The sequence below is a fragment of the Belonocnema kinseyi genome, chromosome 6, assembly GCF_010883055.1.
Source record: "Belonocnema kinseyi isolate 2016_QV_RU_SX_M_011 chromosome 6, B_treatae_v1, whole genome shotgun sequence".
NCBI classification, from domain to species: domain Eukaryota; kingdom Metazoa; phylum Arthropoda; class Insecta; order Hymenoptera; family Cynipidae; genus Belonocnema; species Belonocnema kinseyi.
This window is the reverse complement of record NC_046662.1, coordinates 19,316,653-19,340,542: the sequence shown is the minus strand read 5'-3', so window position 1 is coordinate 19,340,542 and position 23,890 is coordinate 19,316,653. Positions and strand designations below refer to the sequence as shown.

At 28.8% G+C, this 23,890-nt stretch overlaps 1 protein-coding gene across 1 annotated transcript in view; it reads left to right on the top strand.

The window, feature by feature from the left end:
• The window catches only part of LOC117174405 (tribbles homolog 3-like), a 35,355-nt gene extending 12,264 nt beyond the window's left edge, over positions 1–23,091 (top strand). Inside the window, exons 3-4 of the mRNA XM_033363500.1 lie at positions 5,302–5,603; positions 21,496–23,091. Of these exons, the coding sequence (XP_033219391.1) occupies positions 5,302–5,603; positions 21,496–21,937 (744 nt within the window). The 3' untranslated portion in view covers positions 21,938–23,091. The remainder of the gene's footprint in view (positions 1–5,301; positions 5,604–21,495) is intronic.
• Positions 23,092–23,890: the final 799 nt, after the last annotated feature.

The following is a 23,890-nucleotide window of genomic DNA, read 5'->3' as shown; positions in this document are numbered from 1 at the left end:
ATATGTCTAGTCGGGAGTGGTGCTGACTGAAAACAGATGATTTGGAGCGATTCGCGCGCCATCTGTTGGTCATTCTAAGGACTTATTGAACTACCCTCGTAAGTATGTTACTTTTAGTGGACCGGAAAAATAGAACAACTTTACCGGGAAAAAGTGAGAAGTGGCATCTGGAATATATTTTCTTTATCTTATAATGTAGATTGCAGAATGAGTTCAAATTCTGGGGCCAGAAAGCAGCATTCTAACCTAATCGATATACGTGATAGTTCCCCTATGCATTTGAATACGTCATGTTGGGAATGATTCACGGAGGGTGGATCAGGGATCCGGATTTTCGTCCCTTTTTCTGAGTCATCGTCAATCTAGTAAAGATAATCTAAGTATAAAGTAGAGAGAGAATATGAGTCACAGGAAATAGTCAAACAGTTAATGAGGGCTTGAATTTCAATAAATTTGAAACTTTCAAAATTCATGAGTTTCTTTGGAACTAAAAAATATATATATACTATTCTAATTGGAAAGCATTAATATAGTTTAATAGTAATAAATTGAGAAACTTTGAACATCTGTTTCTGTGTAGTATGCACTAAAGACTTTTGAAATTCTGCAGGTTCTCTTATGATTATCATATTTGCGAAATATAAAGTGCAAGGACCTCAAGACGATGTAACAGTCAATTAAATTAAACGGTTCAGACTGTCGAAACGATTATGAATAACGGCTGGATACACATTAGATTACATTGCACACGTACGTATAACGTGTTTCGTCCAATGAGAAGAGGTGCAGTCTTATATCGGTGATGCAAGAACTTCATTGTATAACCCGTTGATTGTAAAACGCTAATAGAAACGCTGCAACCTCGGTAAAATGCACTTCCGCAAAAAAAGTTCTTAAATGTGTGTAGAGTTGTAGACTCAAGACTCTGTAGCTGTAGGCTGTAGAGTGTACACACACAACTCCGCATACCGCAGTATTGCGAAGAACTGCAGTAATTCATAAATTACTCTTTAAGAGACTCATCGGATTATCTCTATGGGAACATTAATTATAGGATGGTTTATTAACGCATAACTATTTTGTTAATAAGCTAACTCTTTAAACAATCAAAATACTTAGAATTAGTATCAAACATAAATACGAACGTAAATAATCTAACATATTAGCAAAATCGATTACTGTATAAGGATAAGGATGTTTCTAACCAATTATATTTTTCACAAACGAAATTAACTATAAACTAAAAGCATGTCTGCATTCTGGGAGAATTTAGACTTTTAGTAGAAGAAATATCATTAAAGAAGAAGAATCATATAAAACGATACTCATTTAATTCTTAATTAGAAGCTTTAGCTTGGCGGATTTCAAAAATCTGTAAAATAATATTCCCTTTTAAAATCAAATCTTTTGTATTTGATGTCTCATTAATTGGTAAGCATTTTCATTTAGAAAATGTTCAAACTCTATTCTTTTTCGTTGGTGTAATACTTTCTTTTTGTTTTTTGGTTCTGTCTAATTTGAAATTTGTGTTATTGACAGAAGATGAATGATTTTATTTTTGTTTTAAGAAGCGATTTACATTAAAATATTCTTCATTTTTAAATAGTTATAATCTCTAAAGCATTCAATGAAAGATTTTGAGTTTTTAATTTAAAATTAATCCACTTTTTCAATTTGAATATAATATGATCATTCAAGTTTTAATTTATAGGAATTTTAGGGAAATGAGAAGGATTTAATGAAATTCATAAAAATTCAAGCTGTATTTAAAGAAAATCCAATTAAGTTGAAAACAGTTTAAAAATGTGAAAAAGTTAATTGAATACAGTAAAATTGAAAATTTTGTTAGAAAAACTCAAGGGACTTTAAACGAATTTGATGAAATGCCTAAGAATTTCAGGAAATCAATAAAAAATTACTTGAAATATTTTGAAATACCCTCAAATATTTTAAGTATTTTGCAATCTTATGAAATCTCTTGCAATTTTTTAAAGCTCGGTAAAATTCCTTTGAATTTTCAAAAATACCCTAAAATATTTTGAGATCCCCTGAAACTTTAAAGCTCTTGAGAATTCCTTGGATGTTTAAAAAATATCCTAAAATCTCGAGTTAAATCCTTTGAAATCCCTTCAAATTATTGAAAATGTTCCGTAACCATTTAGAATGCATGAAAATATTTTAAATCCTTTGAAATTGGTTTAATATCTTCAAAATGCATTGAATTCTTAAAAATTTCAGATTCTTTTAAATTCCTGAAAACTTTTTAAATCGCTTGATAATCCTTTGGATGTTTAAAAAATACCCTACAATCTTTAAAATCCTTTGGAACAATATATTTTTTTAAATATCCCAAAATATTTCAAAAGAATTAAAGTAAAGTGATCTTTTCATTTTCAAAATTGACTAGTAACTTTATCATAAAAAAGTGACACAGTGGCTTTTCCCTGACTTTTGCAATTTTGTTTAAAATCCCTAACTTTCCCTGACCAACAAAATTTCCTGAATTGTCCCTGATTTCTAGATTTACCTGTCCTGTGACTATCATTTTTGATAGTATATTAATATAGTAATATTCTTTACATAAAAAATAAATAAATTTTAAATACTTATTAATAAGCTTGGCTCAAATCTTGCGAAAAAATGACTTAAAAACTCCAGTTCGATTTCGCAAAATGTATTCAGACCCTTATTAAATTTACGTGGAACTATGTTGCGAAATAGCAAATGGCCTCGGATTTCGACACTGAAACTCTGTGACTGGATGCTAGTTTTAAAACCAGCTGCTTCGATTTCGATTGCTTATCTCAGTTTGCTGATGTCTTTATGATATATTATACTTTTACGAAACATTCTAAAACAAGAAATCGTAAGAATTATATAAAAAATTGCTATTTTTATTCTTTTAAATAAAAAATGAGTAATAAAGTAAGGAAATCGTAAATTGCGTAATTACTAAATAAATAGCATTTGTACAACTTATTTCTAAAGAGCAATTATCGCCAGAAATTGCTGAGCGACAACTTTTGAATAGGCACTTCGCATGACCACGAAAATTGCACTTCAACAAGACAAGATACCACATGTAATTCTTTATGCTCATCAATTTCTCACCATAAAACATAGTTAGCTAATATGATAAGTGACGGAGAAGACAATGGGTCATAAACTTTCCAAAGATTCCTTAAGGAAAAGGCTTGATTGCTAGATCTGAAGTTAGTTTTTATATCCTTTAAGTGTGTACGATGTAGGTGCACACTGCACAGTCTTGCGTTTATTTTAATTAATTGACCAAGCTTAATTGACAATTACACGAGTATAGCCGCCCATGCTTCGTTATAGGAATTTAATCAATGATCAAATACTACGTCTTCTTTCTTGAATAGAGAGCTGCAAACTTCGACCGGATGCTGATAATGACCTTGAACCACGGGCGGTATTTCGGCAGGAAATTGGCGTGTCTTTTTCTTTCGTCTTTTGTTGAATTTCATTTTCTGAACTGAACATTCCAGTTTTTATTGGACTATCGGGTTCAGGTTCGAGCAATTAGGGGTCGTTCATAAATTACGTTAGTAATTTAGAGTTATTTGTTAGTTCTCCACCACCCTCGAAAAGTAACTTAGCCCAATTTTCTCTTTGAAACTAAACATTTTAAACAAATAGTTGAATTTTTAAACAACGAAGTTTAAAAATTCAATTAAAACGATTAATAATTGTTTTGAAGACAGTTAAATTTTTAAGCAAAACAGTTAAATTTCCAACAACAAAAGTAATTATCAAATAAAAATGTAATGTTTGGTATTATTATTTTATCTTCAGTGAAAATATAATTCTTTTTGATCAAACAGTTATATTTTAAACTAAAAAGAATGAACTTCAAGCCGAAAAGATTAATTTCTCACTAAAAAGAAGAATTTAAAAAAAAAATGCATGAATTTTCCATTCGAAATATCAAAATGGAATAGTTTTAGTTTTAAATAAAAAATTAAAAAAAAAAAAATGAAAAGAATTTTGAACAAAAAGAACAAAATTAAATGCTTACATTTTTCATTCAAAAATTATTTTGTAACCAAATGTGGAATATTTACATCTTTCATTATAACAAAATAATTTTTAATTAAAGAAAAAAAACTAATTTTCAACAAAATAGTTACATTTTCAACTAAAGAGACAAATTTTCAACTAAAATTATGAATTAAAAAAAAGGTATTTGTAACAAAAAAGTTTAACATTCAATCCAATAGATAATTTTTAAGCAAGAAGATTAATTTTATAATAATGGAATAGTTAAATTTTCAAGGAATGAGATGATTATTTGCTTATTTTATACAAATGGGTGTACAATTTTCTGGTACAGCATCATTTATAACTTTTCGTTTAACTGTTGTTGATTACTTTACTAATAAAAGAGCTTGCGAAATTTTATCATCATTATTATTATAATTTTGCAAGAGAAGAGACAGCAGAATCTGATAAAAATTTCCTCAAACAGGTTACGTATAATATGAACAGTTTATTGTCACACCTGTAGTACCTTTAATTAGATAAAACATTTCTAATTAACCAAATATAATTATTGAGTTAATTAAAGTCCATTAAATTTATTATTAATGCTGTTTCCATTACAGGTACAACAAGCCACCAAGGCTTGTTGTAAAGGGCGACGAGTGTGATTTCAAAAAATTCATCAGAATTAATCAGAAACTCTTTTGAATTCAGACTCGCCGCCCTCCCCCGGGATGGGTATAGTAATAAGAAATAGCCGCCATTTTTTACATGGATCACCTTTACATTTTCTATTGTGGTATAGTTTTTTGCCTAAGATGAATTTTTTATTTTTAAGGATAAAATGTGCCGGAAGAGAAAATGAAAAAATCCAGCATAATATGCCGGATTAGAAGAATAAAGAACGCGCCTATTGACGAGAGCCTAATCTTATTTCGTCAACGAGAGTACATTTTTTCGAATACTTAAGTGCTTCGGTAATCTTTCTCCTGGAAAAGGTTTGGGATTTAACCCGGGAAGGAATGTGATAATTCCTTTTTGCTGTCTTGCATATAATCTTGCGTTTCCTGTAGACAAAATGAGGTCCTCTCTTCAGAAGAGAAAAGTATTCCGAAAGAGAAAAATATGTCCAAAAAGAAAATGACAATTCGGGAAAATATGCTCGAAGAGAATACGTAGCGTTTTATTATTGGAGAATCATGGACAAAATTGGATGATTTTGATTGTTTTTTTTTGGTGTAATTAAGGCCTGAGAATATTTGAAGTTAGTTGTAAAAAATGTGAAATTGTTGTTTTTAGGCTCTGACTACAGGGGACAGGGGTGGTGAAGCCCTTTTACAAGCTCACCTGCGCCTGGAGGGAACCGGAGCCACCAGTGGTGTGGCAGGTGTGGTAGATGCACCCGGAGGTCGACGGTACCTTCTCCTCGAGGGTCACCACGGCGACCTACACGCCTACGTGAGGGCGCGCAGAAGGTTACGAGAACCGGAGGCAAGGAGACTTTTCCGTCAAGCTGCCAGGGCCGTCGCTAAGTGCCACCAAAATGGAGTTGTTCTCAGGGATCTCAAGCTTAGGAAATTTGTCTTTGCCGATGAAGCACGGTTCGTTCATTGATTCATTCAATACATTTTTTTTTTCACTTTTTCATTATTATTAACATATTTAGCATTTTTTTTTAATTTAAAGAAAAAACTTAAAAATATATAATCAACTTGTATAACAAAAGTGCACAAAAAACCTTAAAACGACAGAAGCATGTTTCCAAAAATCAATTTTTCAAATTTAAAAAATTTCTAACAAAAAAAAGTTAATTTTGAACCAAAGAGTGGAATTTTCAACCAATTAGGTTAATTTTCTACCAGAAAAATCGAATTTGCAATGAATTAGTTACATTTTCAATCGGGGAAATGAATTTTCTGGTATTCAGTCAAGAAAGACAATTTTTTCAACGGAATAGTTGACTCCTCAACCAAAACAGATTAGTTTTTTTTTTTAAACAATAAAGATTACATTTCTAAAAAAAGAAATGAATTTTTAAACCGAAAAGACAAATTTTCAACCAAATTATAATTATAAGGGGAAAATAATTTTTAATACAAAATAAAAATTTGGAATAACTGATTTTTAATTTTTTATTTCACAGGGTTTTATAAAATTAAAAAAAAATTTGAGTAAATTTAAAAGACATTAAGGACTTAAAGACATTTTGGAAGAAATAAAAAAATATTTCATAATTTTTCGGAGCTCTTTTAAAGTTTTAAAGTAATTGCTTTAATTCCTAATTATCTTTAATAATGTTTCGATTTTTTTAATTCTGCTAAATTAAAAAATCGCCTGAAAATCGTCCATATTCTTTTTCGATTATTTTATAAATGTTTTGGAAGATTTTTAAATATTTTCAAATATTCTCTTAAAATGAATGTTTCGAAATAAAAAAAAAATCTTGTCATATTTATCCAGGAATATTAAAAACATTTTATTATAACTTCAAAGCTTTGGAAATTCTCAAAAAGCTTCTTTTTTTCAAAATCCTCAAAGATCTACATTTTCTTTCATTTTTTTTTTAATCTTCCCAAGATTAAAATTATCCTCGGATCTTTTCGAAACTTCTAAAATTTTGAAATATATTTTGGTTTAATTTTATTTTTCCTAATATCACTTCAAATCCTGTAAATTAAACAAACAATTGTCTTAAAATTTTTTAGATTCTTTGTTTGACATATTTTGAAGCCTTCGAAACTCAAAATTAATCTATTAAAATGAAATCTAAATTATTTTAATAATTTTCCATAATGCTATTATCTCTATTATCTCTATTATCAATAATGTTTAGAAACATTTAGAAATGCATTGGTAATATTTATTGATAGATAAACAAACTTAAAACATTCACTATAAAAGACGAAGTTTCACGAAGTTTTGCAATCAAGTTTCGCAATCAATCAGGTTTTCGACAACAATGTATGCGAGATCTCGCGATAACAACTTTTTAATCAAATTACTTATTCATTGGTGTGATTATTTAAAGGGGTCCGAATAAAATAAAGGCGCAAAGTTTATTCACCATAAATTTTTTCTTCTGAAGTTATGTAGTCGCATGATATAAATTTATATAAATAATTTGGACAAATATAAAATGCCACTTAATTTCATTCGGGTCAAACTTATGTATTTTATTATTATCATTTTTTAATTATTGTATAGTCCCAAAACTTCATTTGAAAAGGAGGAACTACAATAAGGAATTATTGTATCTGAGTTTTATTTTGCAAGAAAAGAACAATAGTTTTTTTCAATTTTGTTTCACCTCAAATTTTTATAAAATCTTGTTGAACTTCAGCAATATTTGTTGCAATTCTCAAAGTCAATATAAAAACAATTGAACATTTTTCAATGCTTGAATCTCAAAATGAAACTTAATTTCTTGTTTGTATAATTTTGAATCTAAAGGGAAATAAATTTTGAATTCGCCGCATATGTTATTTCGAAGAGTCATTTATCTTCGAGTAAAACATTTTAAAGCACTTTCTTCCTCTTCGTACGCAGAGGTATTCGCAAAGGCGTGTTCGCATGCCGCATGGCATGACTCGGTTCCTCTGTCCTGGCTCCCAAGTTAAAAATATTCCACTTAAGAGTCCAAATTCCACACTATTTAACCAGATTACACCATTTTTTTATCATAAAATTCTGCTAAGCCAACAAACATTAAGTCTTTCGTGGCCTAACAAATTTAATTATAATGATGACGGTTAAAAAAAAGTTAAGGGAATCACGAAAAGTTAGAAGATTTTTACTTGAATCATCAAATATGTCTCAATTCTCTTAAAGGTTCTAAAAAAAGCCTTTTGCAATGAAGTTCTGCCTCCAAATTTCGAAAATAGAATCCTGTCATTGACATACTTGAAATTCGATTTGAAATTGTGAGTATAAAAGGGTTTCCACACTTTTTACTCACTTGTTTTTACTTTTTGAAATAAAAATATCACTTCAGTGAACACCAAAAATTAAAACAGAGAACCCAAGGCACTCTCAATTTTATTGCACTTTTTAAAATCTCTTTGATTTTTTTAAAAATTCCTCTGGAAATCCGTTACAATCAATGGATGTTTTTTGGATTTTAAATTTTCTTAATTGTACCTGAAGACTTTAGAATTCACCTTGCATTCGTATGAATTTAATCGAATTATCTTGAATTCCAATGAATTCTTTCAAATTCACTCCAATGTGAATTTAAAATCTGAAGTCTTTTAAACTCACCTTGAATTCTCAGACATTTTATCATAATTTTTTACTTCTAAAATAAAAAAATATTGAAATTCTCATGATTTTTTTAACTATTGCTAAAATCTTTTGAATTTACCTAAATTCTTTACTCAATTAAATGGTCTTTAAAATGTCGTTTTTTTATGTATCCTGAAGTCTTTAAACTCGCCTTGAATTCTAAGGCATTTCATCCATTTCTTTTGAATTTTCTATTTTTCGAATATTTTTTAATTCACTTGTTTTTAAATTCGTATAGAGTTCTTCTAAATTTCCTTAAATTGCCTTCAATTCAATCGGGTTCCAGTTAATCCATGGTGTTTTTTTTAATCTATCCTGAATTCATTAAAATTCACATTGAAATCTTAGAAATTTCGTCGAATCATTTAAAATTCTTTTAAAGTCAACAAACCTTAATTTAAGAATTAAGAATTACATTTTAAATCAAGCAATTTCGAATGTATTTTCAAATTATTGCTAGTTACCATTGCTCTGACACATTATTTCACTAACTAATTGTGTTTAACTGAATCATTTAGTTGTTTTTAGTAACTAAGAGTCAAAATTACGAAGATATTAAAAAAATTACATTAGTGAGCATCTTTCTAATAATTCAGAAGAGATTTTGGAAGGTGACTGGCCCCTCGACAATGCATAATTTGAATGGACCTGCGGGCTTATTAAAATAAAGAATTTCGTAACTCAGTGTGGAATAAGATTCTTACCTGGTCTTTTCAAAAGAAAAATTCTTTAGAAGGCCAGCAGCCTCCAGAAATATCTGAGAAAATTCTATAAGAAGTTTCCCAATCTGTAGCTTAGACTTAAAATAAATATTAAGGTATATGATACAATTTAAGATTCAAGAATTTCGAAATATTTTTGAAACTGTTTAAATACATCATTCTTTCTAATAAAAATTCTTCAGATTAGTACGTTTTTAATTTTAAATTACTTAACTATTAAAGTTTTCGTATTAAAGTTATACAATTCTTAACGATTTAAATTAGAAACTAAACAATTTTGAATGTTTATGTTCTAAAACTTTTTTATTGTAAACTCTTTCACTTTAGAACACTTGAATTCAACCACTTCTAATGTCCAGCGTATATTGTAAATTTGAAGTAACTTCAATACAAAATTGTTTAATTTTATACGTTTAAACTTACAATCTATTCCATTTTTATTGTTTAATTTAATTAATTTAAGCTTCAACTATTAAAGCTTAGTCAAACCAAAATTGAATCCAAAGATGAATTCATGTTTTTCGTTTGAAAATTTAATTCTTTTGCTGAAACCTTAACTGTTCAACTGTTTTTTTGTTTGTTTTTTTTTGTAGAAAAGTCACCTTTTTGGTTAAAAAATTTTCCTTTGGTTAAAAATACTACTTTCTTGGTTGAAAATTCATCTTTTTGTTTTGAAAATTCATATTTGTACTTGTTCTCTTTTGGCTGAAGTCTTTTCTGGTCGAAAAGTAACTTTTTTGTGCGAAAAATTAATTTTTTTTGTATTAAAAGTTTTTTTTAAGCATTCAACTTTTTAACGTGAAAACTTAACTCTTTTGTTGGAAATTCGTCTGTTTGGTTTGAACATTTATCTCTTTTGGTATAAAATTGATTTGCTGTTGTAAATTCAACTATTTTGTTGAAAATTCACTTTCTTTCTTAAAAATTCATCTTCTTGAAAATTCATCTTTGCGGGTTTCAAAATTAAATTTTTCCTAAAGCATTCGACTGCCTACGTTAATCTTAGTTCACCAGTTAATTGGTAATGGCACATAAATGCGTAGTAAAAATCCGTGACAAAACTGGTAAAGACGCAATTTATGCGCACTTTAAATAACTGCCATAAAACTCAATGGATTATGATGAAACTTGGTATCTTCTAGTTTTTTTCGTCGTTAATTACGAATCTGAACTTGAAATTACGAAATTTAAAATGGCGGATTCAATATAGCAAACTAAAATGTAAAAATTCGCGTGATTTGTATTAAAGTCAGTAATAAGGTGTTTTTTTATGTCGCTGATGGCGAATATGGGTTGCAAATGGAGAATTTCAAAATGGCGAATACAATATGGCAGACTAAAGTGCAAAAAGTCACGTGGTTTGAAAAGAGTCAACGAGTTAATTGTTTAAAAGAATTTATTCCCCTATGTTTATGAAAAATCACCATATTTACAATATTTTGGGGGAATTTTGGGCTGTAAAATCTGAAAGTGGTAAAAGTGACGGACATCCTAGGTTTTAATACTTTTTTTAATCGATACCTAATGGAAAAGTATTTTTCTTCCTGAAAAATTAAAATTTGAGAATTCCGAGGAGGTAAACTATGTGATCTGGACCAACTGGAGAACATTTACATAGTCTTTTGCCACCTTTTGAAACGGGTGTGTCGTGAGTCCGGCCGGCCCGATTGTCTGCTTGGCCAATCGTGTCTTACACTCGCATTCCTTTCTGTGAGGCTGAGAGCTAGTTCGTGTGGTGCGAGCGAGAGAGCAGATACATGAGACGAAAAGAAAGAGAGTGATAAAATGAGAGAGAGAGAGAGAGAGAGAGAGAGAGAGAGAGAGAGAGAGAGAGAGAGAGAGAGAGAGAAGGTTTAGTCAGACGAAGGTGAGACAGACAGAGATGGAGGGAGAAGGGGATGTTGCAAGCCAGAAAAGCATATTGGTTCATCGGCTGGGGTTTTGAAACGCTCGTATAATTAGGAAACGTATGGTCGGTTCTACCTCATCTCCTCATGTCTCACCCACCTCGTTTCACCTTTACCGTTTTCGAGGGATTCGAAGGACAAAAATCGAAGGATCCCATATCCTTTCATAAAATCCGCGTCTGAGACCTTCGCTTCGATCTTAAAAAAAAATGAAATAGAGAAGAAACCAAAGGTCAGAGAGAATTAATTAAAATTTCTAACGGAATGGAATATAAATAGATATGTAATATAAAAAAATTATGTTTAAAATTTTTAATTAATAGAAAACAAACACGTGTGCGATTATTTTTCTTGTTTTAGGCAATTTTTAAATTAAAATGTCATATTAATATCCATGCTAAATTCTTATATTTCATAGAGTATCTATTGTCTAAAGAATGTAAAAAAGCAAGAGTGAGGAAATAGTATTATTGAATCAAAGAAACTTTTTTCTTGGTTACACATTGAAACTTGGTTGAATCAAACACATTTTTATTGTTTCATTAAAATAGATTATTGATTCAAACACAATTTTTGGCTGAATCTATCAAATATTTCATTTGCCAAAAGATTTGGTTAAAAAAAAGTAAAAATTCGGTTGACTTGATTTAATAAAAATTTCAAGTGGTGAAAAGCCAATCAGGTTTCCAATAACAATGATTACGAGATTTTTCAGATATATCGTTATATCACTTCCTTCAGCTCGGATTCTTTGAAATTTGTTTGAGGTGAAACTTCGGGCATCAGTTACAAAGAAAAATATTGGCCAACCATTTTTTTTAAACTTTCCCCCACTTAAATGCAAATTAATAATAATTGTTAAACTGAATTTCCGTAGAAGTATTTATATTTTTGCATTTTTATCAGCGAGACTTGATGGAACGATTGAAAATACTTTGCCTAGTGCGAAATATTGCGAAAAAGCATCAACAATGTTGTGGCGGGGATAGGTCAGAGTCCCCAGTTACATAAATGATACAGAATTACAATTTATTAACTGATGAACCCTGGGAGAGCGATTTTAATTTTGCACAATATCAAATTTAATGTTCAGAAGTGTCATTATCTCGGAATGTGAAGACTGATAAAAAATTGCAATATGTATTATGAAAGTTTCACTTGATTAAAAAGGTAACGTACGACTCCTAGTGATATTATTAATAATTAAAGAAGTAAAAGTAAATTATCTATTACTTTTTTCTAATCAGCAGCAGATACAGTAGTATCTTTTCACAATGATAGGGTTTGAGACTTTTTATTAATGTTGTGCATCTTCTATGACTTTATCTTCCGGGTGATTATTTCTTATGATACTTTCTTGTGAAATAATCACATGTGTCTTTAAAATAAATGATAAATTAATTAATTTTTATTTTTATATAAATGCTTTATGTTCATATTTGGATATTATAATTATCGTAACGGCTGTTGAAGTAATCATGGCTATTGTTGTTATGTCTAGAATCAAAGAAGGATTTTGTAAGCTTTTCATAAATTAGATTAGATATTTCTCACTAATTACGTGTGGGAGATATTAACATTTCATTATGTGATTATGGAAACAATGACAGTATCTTATCAAGTTAAAAAAAATTCAATTCTGAATATCAGACTTTTATAAATTTAAAATTGAGTAGATTTTGAAATTGCATAGAATTAAAAATTAAATAATGTCTAATGAAAAAAGTAATTTAAATTTAAAGAATAAATAATATACTTGTCAGTAATTATAGTTGAAAACTACAAAAATACATTTTAAAATAGAAACTTGGGACATTGCGAACGTAAATAGATTAATCATTTTTTTAATATTTGGAAATAATAAAAATTTGAGAAGATTTTAGATCTCATAAAAGTTTCGAAATATTACAAAGATTTAAAAATATTCCGAGAGTTTAAAAGATTTCAAAAGATTGCAAGAAATTACGAAAGGTTTCAAAAGTGGTTAGCTCTCGATAATATTTTACACTTGAATATTCTTAAGATGAAAAGATTTTACTTCAAATCGTTCAAAAGTGAATAATTTCAAATTTAAATAAACAAATTGTGAATTAAAATATTTAAAAAATCACGCTTTGTAAAATTTTTTCAACATTTATTCGCTTAAATTTGAACTGAATAAATATTTTTTATTGGTTGAATAGTCCACAAATATATTTTTGATATAAAATTCCTTTTTTTGCTTAGAAATTTAATTATTTGATACAAGTGTCAGTTTTTCTGGTTAAAAATTAAACTATTTTGTTCAAAATTTAATATTTGGTCAAAAATTCGGCTTTTTGGTTAGGAAATTTGCCACTTTATATTGTAAATAATGTGTTTTGTTAGTTATCATGCGTACCGTTAACAAAAACGAGGAAATGGGTGAAATTGAAATTCACCTTTATTTTCCGTATTTTTAAGGATTTTTAAATAGAACTAAGCTTAACAAAACGAAAATTTTACCTACACAGAAAAAAATGCACGTTCAATGGTAGATGTTAAAAGTATAAGGTATAATACCGCCAAATATAATAGATATTGACACGTACCATTTACCATATATTTGAGATATTAGGCTCAAATATGTTTTATGTTAAACTGAAACATCCAAGATGTTAAACTCTTACAGGAAAAGACGTAAGACCTCTGTCGCCCGCTTAATGAAGCTTACAATCAATGTCGTTCGATGTAATTCCGTGTCATGTAAACTTGTTGAAAAATCATACTGACTGTTTTGTCAACAAAAATTGATAATCATGCTGTAAATTGTTTTCTTGGTAAATCACCCTATTTCTCCTGATTTGAGATTCAGAGGACTTTGGTCTGTGAAGTCTATAATATTTTCGAGGTCAGTAAACTTCCTAGAGTCTGGTGAATTTTGCAAAGCCTCTGATTGCCTCCTAATCTTCAAGTCGGCTAGCACGTTTGTTAGATGCTACTTGGAAGATTACATAGAGTTGTCCACCGAACCGGGTATAACAAAGCTTAAGTAGGTGTCTGGTAATTTCCTAAGGTCATATCTAACTCTAAAGTCTAACTTCCTGATGACGACAAGAATGACGAAAGCATGGACAACGCCGATTGAGGTCGCCGTCATTGGTCCAATCAGAGTTGATAAATTAATGTATGTCTATTAAAAGGAGCAAGAAGTTTTCGGTCATTGATGTCTTTCGCAATCAACCTAGGCGCGTATCAACTCTCGAAGATATCCGTGTTAGAATTTGTCCTCATCTCCGGACGGGGTTCTTGAACCCAAGGCCTGCGTCGATGCCCTGGGTGAAAGTTTTGCGAAGAAAGCAACCTCAGTGTAGTTCAGACTCTCTCTTTCTCTATCCCTCTTTGGAGTTTACACACTTTCTTGCAATCGATTTTGCAACCTCTTCCCAGCTTGGGAGGTTTCTGAAAGATCTGATAAGATTTGTCTGATTCGATTTCTAGAAACGTTTTCCAAACTCCTGATTTTTTTGTATTTTCAGGATCCGGTGGGTCGAGTTCAACGACCTTTCTTTCTTTTCAATCATTTTTGATATGTATCAAGTTTAGAAATTTAACGTTCAGTTCCAAATTTGGATTGGACAGAAACAAATTTGAAATGCATCGAATCAGTCTTGCTTTAGGACTTGCTTCAATGCTTACATCTAACTTTAAGGGCTATAATTAAAATGTAATCTGACTAATCTTCTTTTAAATTTAAAAGAATGAAAAAGAATATGATGAAATTTATAAAAATTTTGTTTTGAATTTTAACGAATTTAGAAGTTGGGAAAAGTTTGTGTAATCCGAAAAATTCTAATTATTTCAGTAAAATTTCATTGCTATTAGAGGAATTTAAGAAGAATAAGAAGAATATAATGAAATTCATAAAAACCCAAGCTGAATTAAAAAAAACCCAAGTGAATTGAATTCAGTAAGTTTCAAATGAGCCTATAACCATTTAAGGAAATTCAAGCGAATTTATTAAAAACATAAAATTTAAGGTGATTTGAAAAGATCAAAAGATGAATTAAACAAAAAATTTAGAAGAACTCAGGTAGATTAAAGAAATTCAAGAGAATTTCGAAGAATGTAAACGAATTCAGTGTGAATTCAAGCGAATTGCATAAAAATTTTTGAGAATCTCGTAAAATCTTTGAAACTCTACGAAGTCCTTCACATCTTGTGAATAAATTCTTTGAAATCTATCAAGATTTTATAAAATTCCGTGAGAATATTTCAAATCCTTTGCTGGATTTAAGTTCATTTCTGAATTTAAGTGCCTTTCTCAATTTAAAGTGCCAGATTTTTAAGTATTCCTTTTACTGCCTTCAAATTAGGAGAAATGAGATTGGCGAAATTTATAATTAGGTAATTGCCAGAAGTATATAACTTTGAATTTCGATACTTATTTCATAATTATAAATGTTTGCAGGTGCATGCAAACAATTGCATAATTTTTGATTGCAGACTTTAAAATTTCGAATTAAAACATTTGGAAATTTAACAGTTTCGCATTTTTAAATGCTTCAAATAAAATAATTTTTAATCAAGCCTTTGAAATTAAAAAAATTGCACTTGAAACGTTTCATTTTGAATAACTTTAACTGAACTAAATAATTGTAATTATAGCTAGCCTTTCGTATTTAATCACTTCAAATTGAAAATAAAAAATAAAAAAATTAAAAGGAAATCCAAAAAACGAATGGTAAAGAGAAGTATGAAAAATTGAAGAACTTCAAAATTAAACATTTAAACTTTAACAAAATCGAAAATCTCAATTACAAATTCTTGAATTTTCGATTTTGTAATTATTTAAGGACGAAATTATTAAAGTGTAAATATCAAGTGGAAAGGCGTCTTTGAAAATAATTGAATGTTGAACGTATCCAAATTTTGTGAAATTTTATACTTTTCAAGCTACTTTCCAAGTAAATAAAACATTTGAAATCAAAGTAAATTTTCAACTTAAGTCTAAACATTTCGAAAATTATAAAGAAGCAGCAACGGCCATAAATAATAATATTGATCAAATAATCTTTCTTTAACAACCGAGGCTTCTAAAATCAATTCAGTAAACCTAATTATCATCTTCTACTCGACTTTGAATGTTGTCATTTTGCCACGGAGTTTAAAAAAATCCGGATTAATTTCGAAACCGGAAATGTGGTAAACACGTAGTGGATTTAAATATTTAGTAGTGAGCATTTGAAATAATCTTTATAGCTTAGAACGTTTATCGTTTCTAATCATGACATCATCTGAGGATTGTGGATCTTATTGAAGTCGCTCTTTTATTTTTCTAATTCGACAAGCGTTAGAATTGCGATATATTCGTATAGATATAGATGATTAATCTGATACTTGAAACAGGAAATATGACCCTGAAAACTAAAATAGCTTATGCAATAATTCCAAAAGTTTCAGAAACTCTCTTTACCACTTTAAAGTTTTATAACAAGATTACATCTTTACGCTCTCATTTATAAACAAGATTATATTTGTAAATACTAAGATTTTTAATTAATTTTGTTTTCAAAATTCAATTACCTTTTGTAAATAAGTTTTGTTGTACTGGGAGTGAAATAAAAAAGGGAAGGTGTTAATGTTTTTCCGAAATTTTGATCAATAAAGTCGGTTTATATTAAAATATATTATTTTTAAATAACATTATCGAAGAGAACTCGTATTACCTAAGAGTGGCGCATTGCGTATTTGCGCGGTCTCTATTTCCGCGTTTGCAGGTTGAATGCAATGCGATTGTGAATATCAGGGCCGCAATGAGAGGGAAGAAAAAGGGCTTATTAAATTAATCAATAATTCAAAATTTCAGTTCTAAAATGCTTCATCTGTCACCCGGATTTACTTTAATTAATATTTTTTCGATTAAAAAATCGAAGAGCAGTTCTTTAATGTTAAATTAGGACTTTCTTTTACTGAGTTTATTCAATTGTTCTAGTAGTATTACAATTACTAAATGAGGTTTGAGTATTAGTGTAAAATTTGCACAATTCAGTATTCTTTCTTTGGTGTCCAAACACTGAAAACGGAGTTCATAAAATTGATTTGTGTTTAACAGGTTTCATGTTCTTCACTCTGTTTCCCTCATTTCCCCTTTTGTGAAAAGAACTTTTTTCTGTCCTGTTTTCAAGGAACTGGAACCCAATAAACATAATTTAATTATTTTGTTTAAAATATCACTGTCTTATTGAAAAACCAGCTCTTTATCAAAAATTAAACCGTTTTGTTGAAAAGTCGTCTTTTTCGATTTAAAATTCAACTGTTTTAGTAAAAATTTAATTTTTTGATTAAAATTGGAACTGTTTTCTTGAAAATTAATCTGCATTGGTTGAGGTTTCCACTATTTTATTAAAAATTCATCTTTTTTGGTAGAAGTCTTCTTTCTTGGTTGAAAATAAACTTTTTTGTTGAAAATCCAACTTGAATGGCTGCAAATTCAACTAAAAGATTTCTCTTTTTGGCTTGAAAATTCAACTTTTTGGTTCTTCGTTTAAGTTTACCCTTTTTTGTTTGAAAGTTCGACCATTTGGTTAAAAATTCAGCTTTTTAGGTTAAAAATTTAATCATTTGTTTGTACATGTAATTAGTTTGTTCAATATTGAACTATTTTGTTAAAAATTTATCTTTTTGTTTAAAAGTGTAATTTTTTGGTTGAAAATTAATTTCTTTTGCATGATGATTAAACTATTTTGTTGAGAATTCGTCATTTTGTTAAAATTTCAGTGTATTCTTGGCTTGAAAATTCATCTTTTTGGTTGAAAATTTAATTATTTGGTTAAAAATTCGTCTTTTAGATTGAAAGTTCGACTATTTTGTTAAAAATTCATTTTTTTAAGTTTGACCTCTTTTATTGAAAATGTTACTAAATTCTTAATTTTTTTTTGTCCGGAAATATATTTATTCCATTTTTTTTCGAAAATGTACGCTGTATAAGTTGAAAATTCAAGTATTTGGATACAAATTTTATTCATGTATCTTCACATTGTATTTCACATTGTATTTCACATTGTATTGAATATGATACCCAACATTGATTTTATTTAAAGGAATATATTACCCTATTTTCTATTATTTTTATGAAAAATAACCCTGTTTCCCCTATTTTGAGGGTATTTTGGACTGTGAAATCTGATTTGAGGAAATTGACATCCTAATATTCTTTCTTAAAATTGAATTGTTCTATTTTTCAATAAAATTTCTCAACATGAAATAAAAATGTGAAAATTCATCTAAAACACGAATATATTTAAACAATAATTGTTGAATAACACTGAAAGGAATGTGTTGGGCCCTGTGAAGCACTTCTGATGTCTTTCGACAGAGGTTTCGTTGCCTTTTCGTTGCGAGCAGCAAGATTTACCAATGCAACGGTTTATGACGATGTCCCAATCGCGATGATCTTGCTAAATTAAATACCTTACGGTCTCGCTTCTTCTCCAATAGACATGTACTACACACTTGTGACACGTGGACTATCAACTTTTAAAGCAATTATCTAAGCAAATTAGAGTCAAACTGACCCATTTTTATAATAATATTCTGTTTTTATGAAAGTGATAAAATTAATTAAATTTAAAAGGCATTAGTCTACCATAAATTTCAAAATTGTCTTGAAAATTATTAGGAAATACGGTACCACGGTGTCTATCTTCAGTAGGGTAGACCGGGACAAAACAGACCATTTAACGCTCATTGCTCTGACAATTTCATAAGACGTAGAATTAATTAATTTTTTAAATTTTGAGTCCCACATTATTGAATATCATATTTCTATATTGATTAATTATTATAATAAATAAATGATTTAATAATTTCATTATTTATATCCATCTGCATTTCGTCGGTCTTGCTCCACAAGTTGGGGCAAGACCGACGATTTCTTTTATATTCTAATATAAATATCTTAGGATATAAAAATGTAACGGTTAGATTTTTTGATGGAATAAGGTTTTATCTATTAGATCACATTTTCATGCTATAAGTATTTCAATTAATTTTGAAAAACAGCATATTTTTCAATCTTGTATAGTTGTCAAAACAGTTTTCTGTATATTTTTTTTTTAGAGCGGAAATTTTCAAGATTTAAGTTTATAGAACAATTTCTCTAATAAAATATATTTTTCTTTGCAAAGAAAAATTAAAATTTTTAAGGCATATAGGTATATCAATCTTATTTGTAAAGCCGTGTTTGCCCCGGCAATCGGTCTTGACTCGGTCTGCACTAATGGAAAAAAGTTGGATAATAAATAGTCAAAGAAGATACTTCCTCGGGTAAAAATATGTTTAAAAGACTACCTTATAGACATTTTTAAAGAATATTTTATATATCAAAAGCGTTGAGCTTCTAGAGAATATTCATTGCTCGGTGCAGACGACCTCGTATCGATCAGCAATACACGGCGCGTAAAAAGTAGGTCCCTTATACTGATAAAAAAGGAGATCAAGGCTACGATTAGAGCAAAGGATAATGTGAGACTTTAGAACTTCTGTTTTCGTAATTTTTATAAAAAGTAAATTCAAGGTGGTTAAGAAATTTCGGAATTGAAAGTTTTATAAAAATAAAATTTGAATAAGAAATTTTTATTTGAAACAATTAAGATTCAAATTTTAAACAAAATGTAATTAAGATTTAATTGAAATATTTCAAAATTAGTTCATTATTAGTAAATTTTCGAATTTTCTAATTCCCGAAAATAATGAATTGACGAATTTTCAAATTCCTAAAATTTAAAAATAATCATTTAATTAAATTTTTTTAATTTAAGATTTTAATCAGCAGTTTTAAAAATGTTTTAATTTAACTACTTTAAAACTGCCTAAAACGTAATTTGTCTGTGGCGTTTTAAAAGATTAGATAAGCATTGGTACTAAAAGTAAACAAAATTTAGTACTCTCGAAAAGTTTCCGATTATTTCCCAGTTTCTTGAAACCGAAAAATAACTAGTAATTGTTTAAATTTTGTAATATAAACTATTAAAATCAAACTGAAATTAACCTCATTAAATCTGATCATAGGAATCGCAGACCTTCCCTTATTTCCCTGCGTTTTCCCTTTTTAATCATTCCTTTTCATTTTTTGAGACTGGGAAAAACCCGTAAATGAGAGTGCATTTATTTTTTTACCGGACTTTTTACACATTTTTAGAAGAAAAATCTGGCCAAGTTCGATTTCAGTGGTTTAAAAAAATAATTGATTGAATGGTTATTTTTTACAATTATGCTATCATTTAGTTTACAATGCGTAATTCGACAATCTTTTCATAAAAAATTTTCCATTTTTTTGTCTAAAAGGGAAATTGGATCTGTACTTTTGTGTATTAAAAAGTAAATAATAGTTGATTTTACAAGATTCTAAATCCGTTAAAACTTTTAGAATTTCTAGATTTTCATGATAAAAATTAAACTTTTCAATTCGAAGGATCTAAACGTCTGATTTAAACTTTATAAACTATTTTCAACTTAAAAATAACTTCATAATAAGATATTCATAATTAAAGGCTTTTATTAAATTTAGAATATTGTTTCAGTAACATATTTAATTTTTAAACTATTAAATTTTAAATTTTACAATTAAGAAAAAGAATAATTATTGAACACTTATAAAATATAAATAAAAAATAAAGTATTTTTTTCATTTTAATTGAAAATTCTTCTTTCAGGTTAAAAATAAATTTACTTGGTTGAAAAATAAACTCTTTTGTTGAACATTTTTTTATGGAAGATTGATCATTTTAATTAAAAATTCATTTCTTTGGTTGCTAAATGAGTTTTTTTTACTGAAAAGTTAATTATTTAATGTTTGATTGATAAATGATCCTTTTCAGTTGAAAATTCATTTTTGTTGTTGTTAAATATTGATTTTTTAACTTAAAATTTAATTATCCAAGTTGCAATTGACAATTTATCTTTTTTAGTACATTTTTGTTTGTTTAAAGTTCAACTATTTCAGTTGAAGACTCATTGTTTTAGTTGAAAACCAATTGTTTTGTGTCTGAAGTTCAACTATTCTAGTTGAGGATTCATCATTTTAGTAGAAAATTCATTAGCTAAGATGAAAATTAATTTTTTTTCTAGTTCAAAATTCAACTATTTGGTTCAAATTCATATATTTGATTGAAAAAGTGTATTTTTTGGTAGAAAATCAATCTTATTGTTTAAAATACATATTTTTGGTTAAAAATTCAAGTATTTCAGTTAAATATTCATCATTTTAGATAAAAAATTAATATGTTTGGTATAAATTTCCGCTCTTCCCGTTGAAGATTTATAATTTTATTTGAAAATTCATTTACTTTGAAATTTTTTGCTCTGCTGTGTTAAAAGATGTTTAGAATAAACATGAAAATTTAAAATAAATGTTTGCTTTTTGCAAAAAATATGAATATGTTATTTTTAGTTAACCGAAAAGATGGAAAAACTTGACCGTTAAAAACCGTGAAATGTCCGGGAATTTGAACTCGTCGTCGAATCGCCACCCTCATCCAAATTTTATTTCCAACCCCATCTATAAATACTTCCCATATTGTGGATTGATTTCTAAAAAAGGATTTCCTCTTCTCTCATTGCAGAACACGACTTCGGCTCGAAAGTCTGGAGGACGCAGTAATCGTGGAGAACTCGGACGACAAGTTGACGGATCGTCGCGGATGTCCGGCGTACGTGGCGCCGGAAGTGTTGTGTTCGGGGCGAGCTTACTCCGGAAAGGCGGCCGACATCTGGTCTCTAGGAGTCCTTCTTTTTACAATGCTTGTCGGTCGTTACCCCTTTAATGGGGCTGAGCACGCCTCCCTCTTCGCCAAGATCTCCAGAGCCCAATTTTCCGTACCGGAAGGCCTCAGTTCCCGAGCACGCTGTTTGGTGCGTGCCCTCCTCAGGCGGGATCCCACCGAGAGACCTGATTCAGAAGACCTCACTCGACATCCTTGGCTTGTAAGGCCCATCAAATCCTCCTCCGGAAGATCCTCACACGACCAGCTCGTTCCAGAGCCCACCAATCTTTCTCAAGACTGACTACTCAACTTCTCCAAGAGAATTCCGCGCGTCATTTTGCGTTATCATTTCCTAACTTCTAATCAGACTTTCCTGCATTCAAACTATTGTCTTCGTTACTTGCAATTTTTCTTGTGAGCTAAGAAGCTGAAGCGAGACTCATTTTTAGGAATTATCAATTTCATCATGCTTGCTTGACAATGAGTAGAAAGGTCTCTGGTTAGTCTAATCCAAATTGGGAAAGCAATCCTTATTTGGCGAGCAATTCTTAATTGGAGGCAATCCTGACTTTCATGATGAAATATAAAGGTTTTAATTTTGATTGTGTTCAAATTAGAAAGGATTGAAAGGATCCAAAGTTTTAAATTAAATAGAAAATTCTAATTCTACTTGGAAAAGCAATTCTTATTCGGAAAGAAATTCTTATTTGGAATGCATTTCTTATTTGGAATGCAATTTTTATTTGGAAGCAATCCTAAATTTCGTGCAGAACTATACATGGTTTAATTTTTATTATGTTTAAATTAGAACGCATAGATAGAATCCACCGGAATTTTTCTCTCAAATGGATTATTATTAAAATTAAAAGCGATTTTATTTAATTTATTACACGAATTCTGAGTTGGAACAGGTAATTTGTTAAAAAAATCATTATTCTCACTTGTGATAGGGAATTTTTCAAAAAAAAAAAAAATATATCAGGGTGTCTACTCTACCCAGAAAATATGGAATTGTCAGGCATTTTTTTTCAAGTCGGAGAAATTTTTCGCGAGCGTGCCTAATTTTTTTTTTAATTGCAATAGAAAATTCTATAACAATGATTCTTCGCTTGTAAAAGTAGCTCTATATTATTGTTTTCAATTATTTTGGGGAAAGCTCGTTTTTTTCTGTTTGAAATTAATTTTTTTTTTTATTTGAAAATTTAATTATTCTATTTGTGGTGAAAAATGAATCGTTTTTAATTGAAATCTCAAATATATCGTTGAAACTGCATGTGTTTTGTTTGGAAATTTATCATTTCGTTGGCAATATTTTCTCCCTCTTAATGAGAGAAAAATATTTCATAGTTAGAAATTTAACTCATTTTGAAAAGTCTTCTCTTGTGGTTGATTCAAACTGTTTTTGATTGAAATATTAACTAATACATTTTTTGTTCGGAATTCATCTTTTTTGGAATTAAATTTTTGTTACTTGGTTGAAAGTTAAACCCTTATGTTAAAAGCTATTTTTTTAAAAGGAAAACTGAGCTGTTTCGTTAAAAATTCGTCTTTTTCTTTAACAAAAGTTTAATTTTTTGCCGAGAATTTAATTTTACTTCTTGATTAAAAATTCATCTTTCTGGTTTAAAATTCACCTATTAAGGAGAAAAATCAATCATTCTAGTTAAAAATACATTACTTTTTTTGAAAATGTAACTATTTAAAAAAAATTATAACCATTCCATTTTTTGTTGAAAATTGATATTTTCGAGTCAAAAATTCAACTATTTCGTTGAAAATTAATCTTTGAGTTAAAAATTCATAATTATAGTTGAAAATGCATCTTTCTGATTAAAATTCCAAATATTCTAGTTGAGGATTAACGATTTTAGTTAAAATTTTATCAGTTAGATTAAAAAGTATTTTTTTATACTGAAAATATAACTATCTTTTTTTTGTTGAAAATTGATCTTTTACCATTCAAAATCCAAGTGTTTGGTTGAAATTTTATCTTTTAGTTCAAAATTAAATTATTTTGTGGAAAATGAATGTATTTTGTTTAAAAATAATATTTTTTATAGAAAGTTCATCTTCTTTGAAAATTCATACTTTTCGTTTAAAAATTAAGTATTCGAATCAAATATTCATAATTTTATTTGTAAATTTATCTTTTTAGTTGAAAATATAAGTAATCCAGTTTAATCTTCCACAATTTTAGTTAAAAATTAGACTTTCTGGTTTAAGATTCATCTATTCCAGTTGAAGATTCATCATT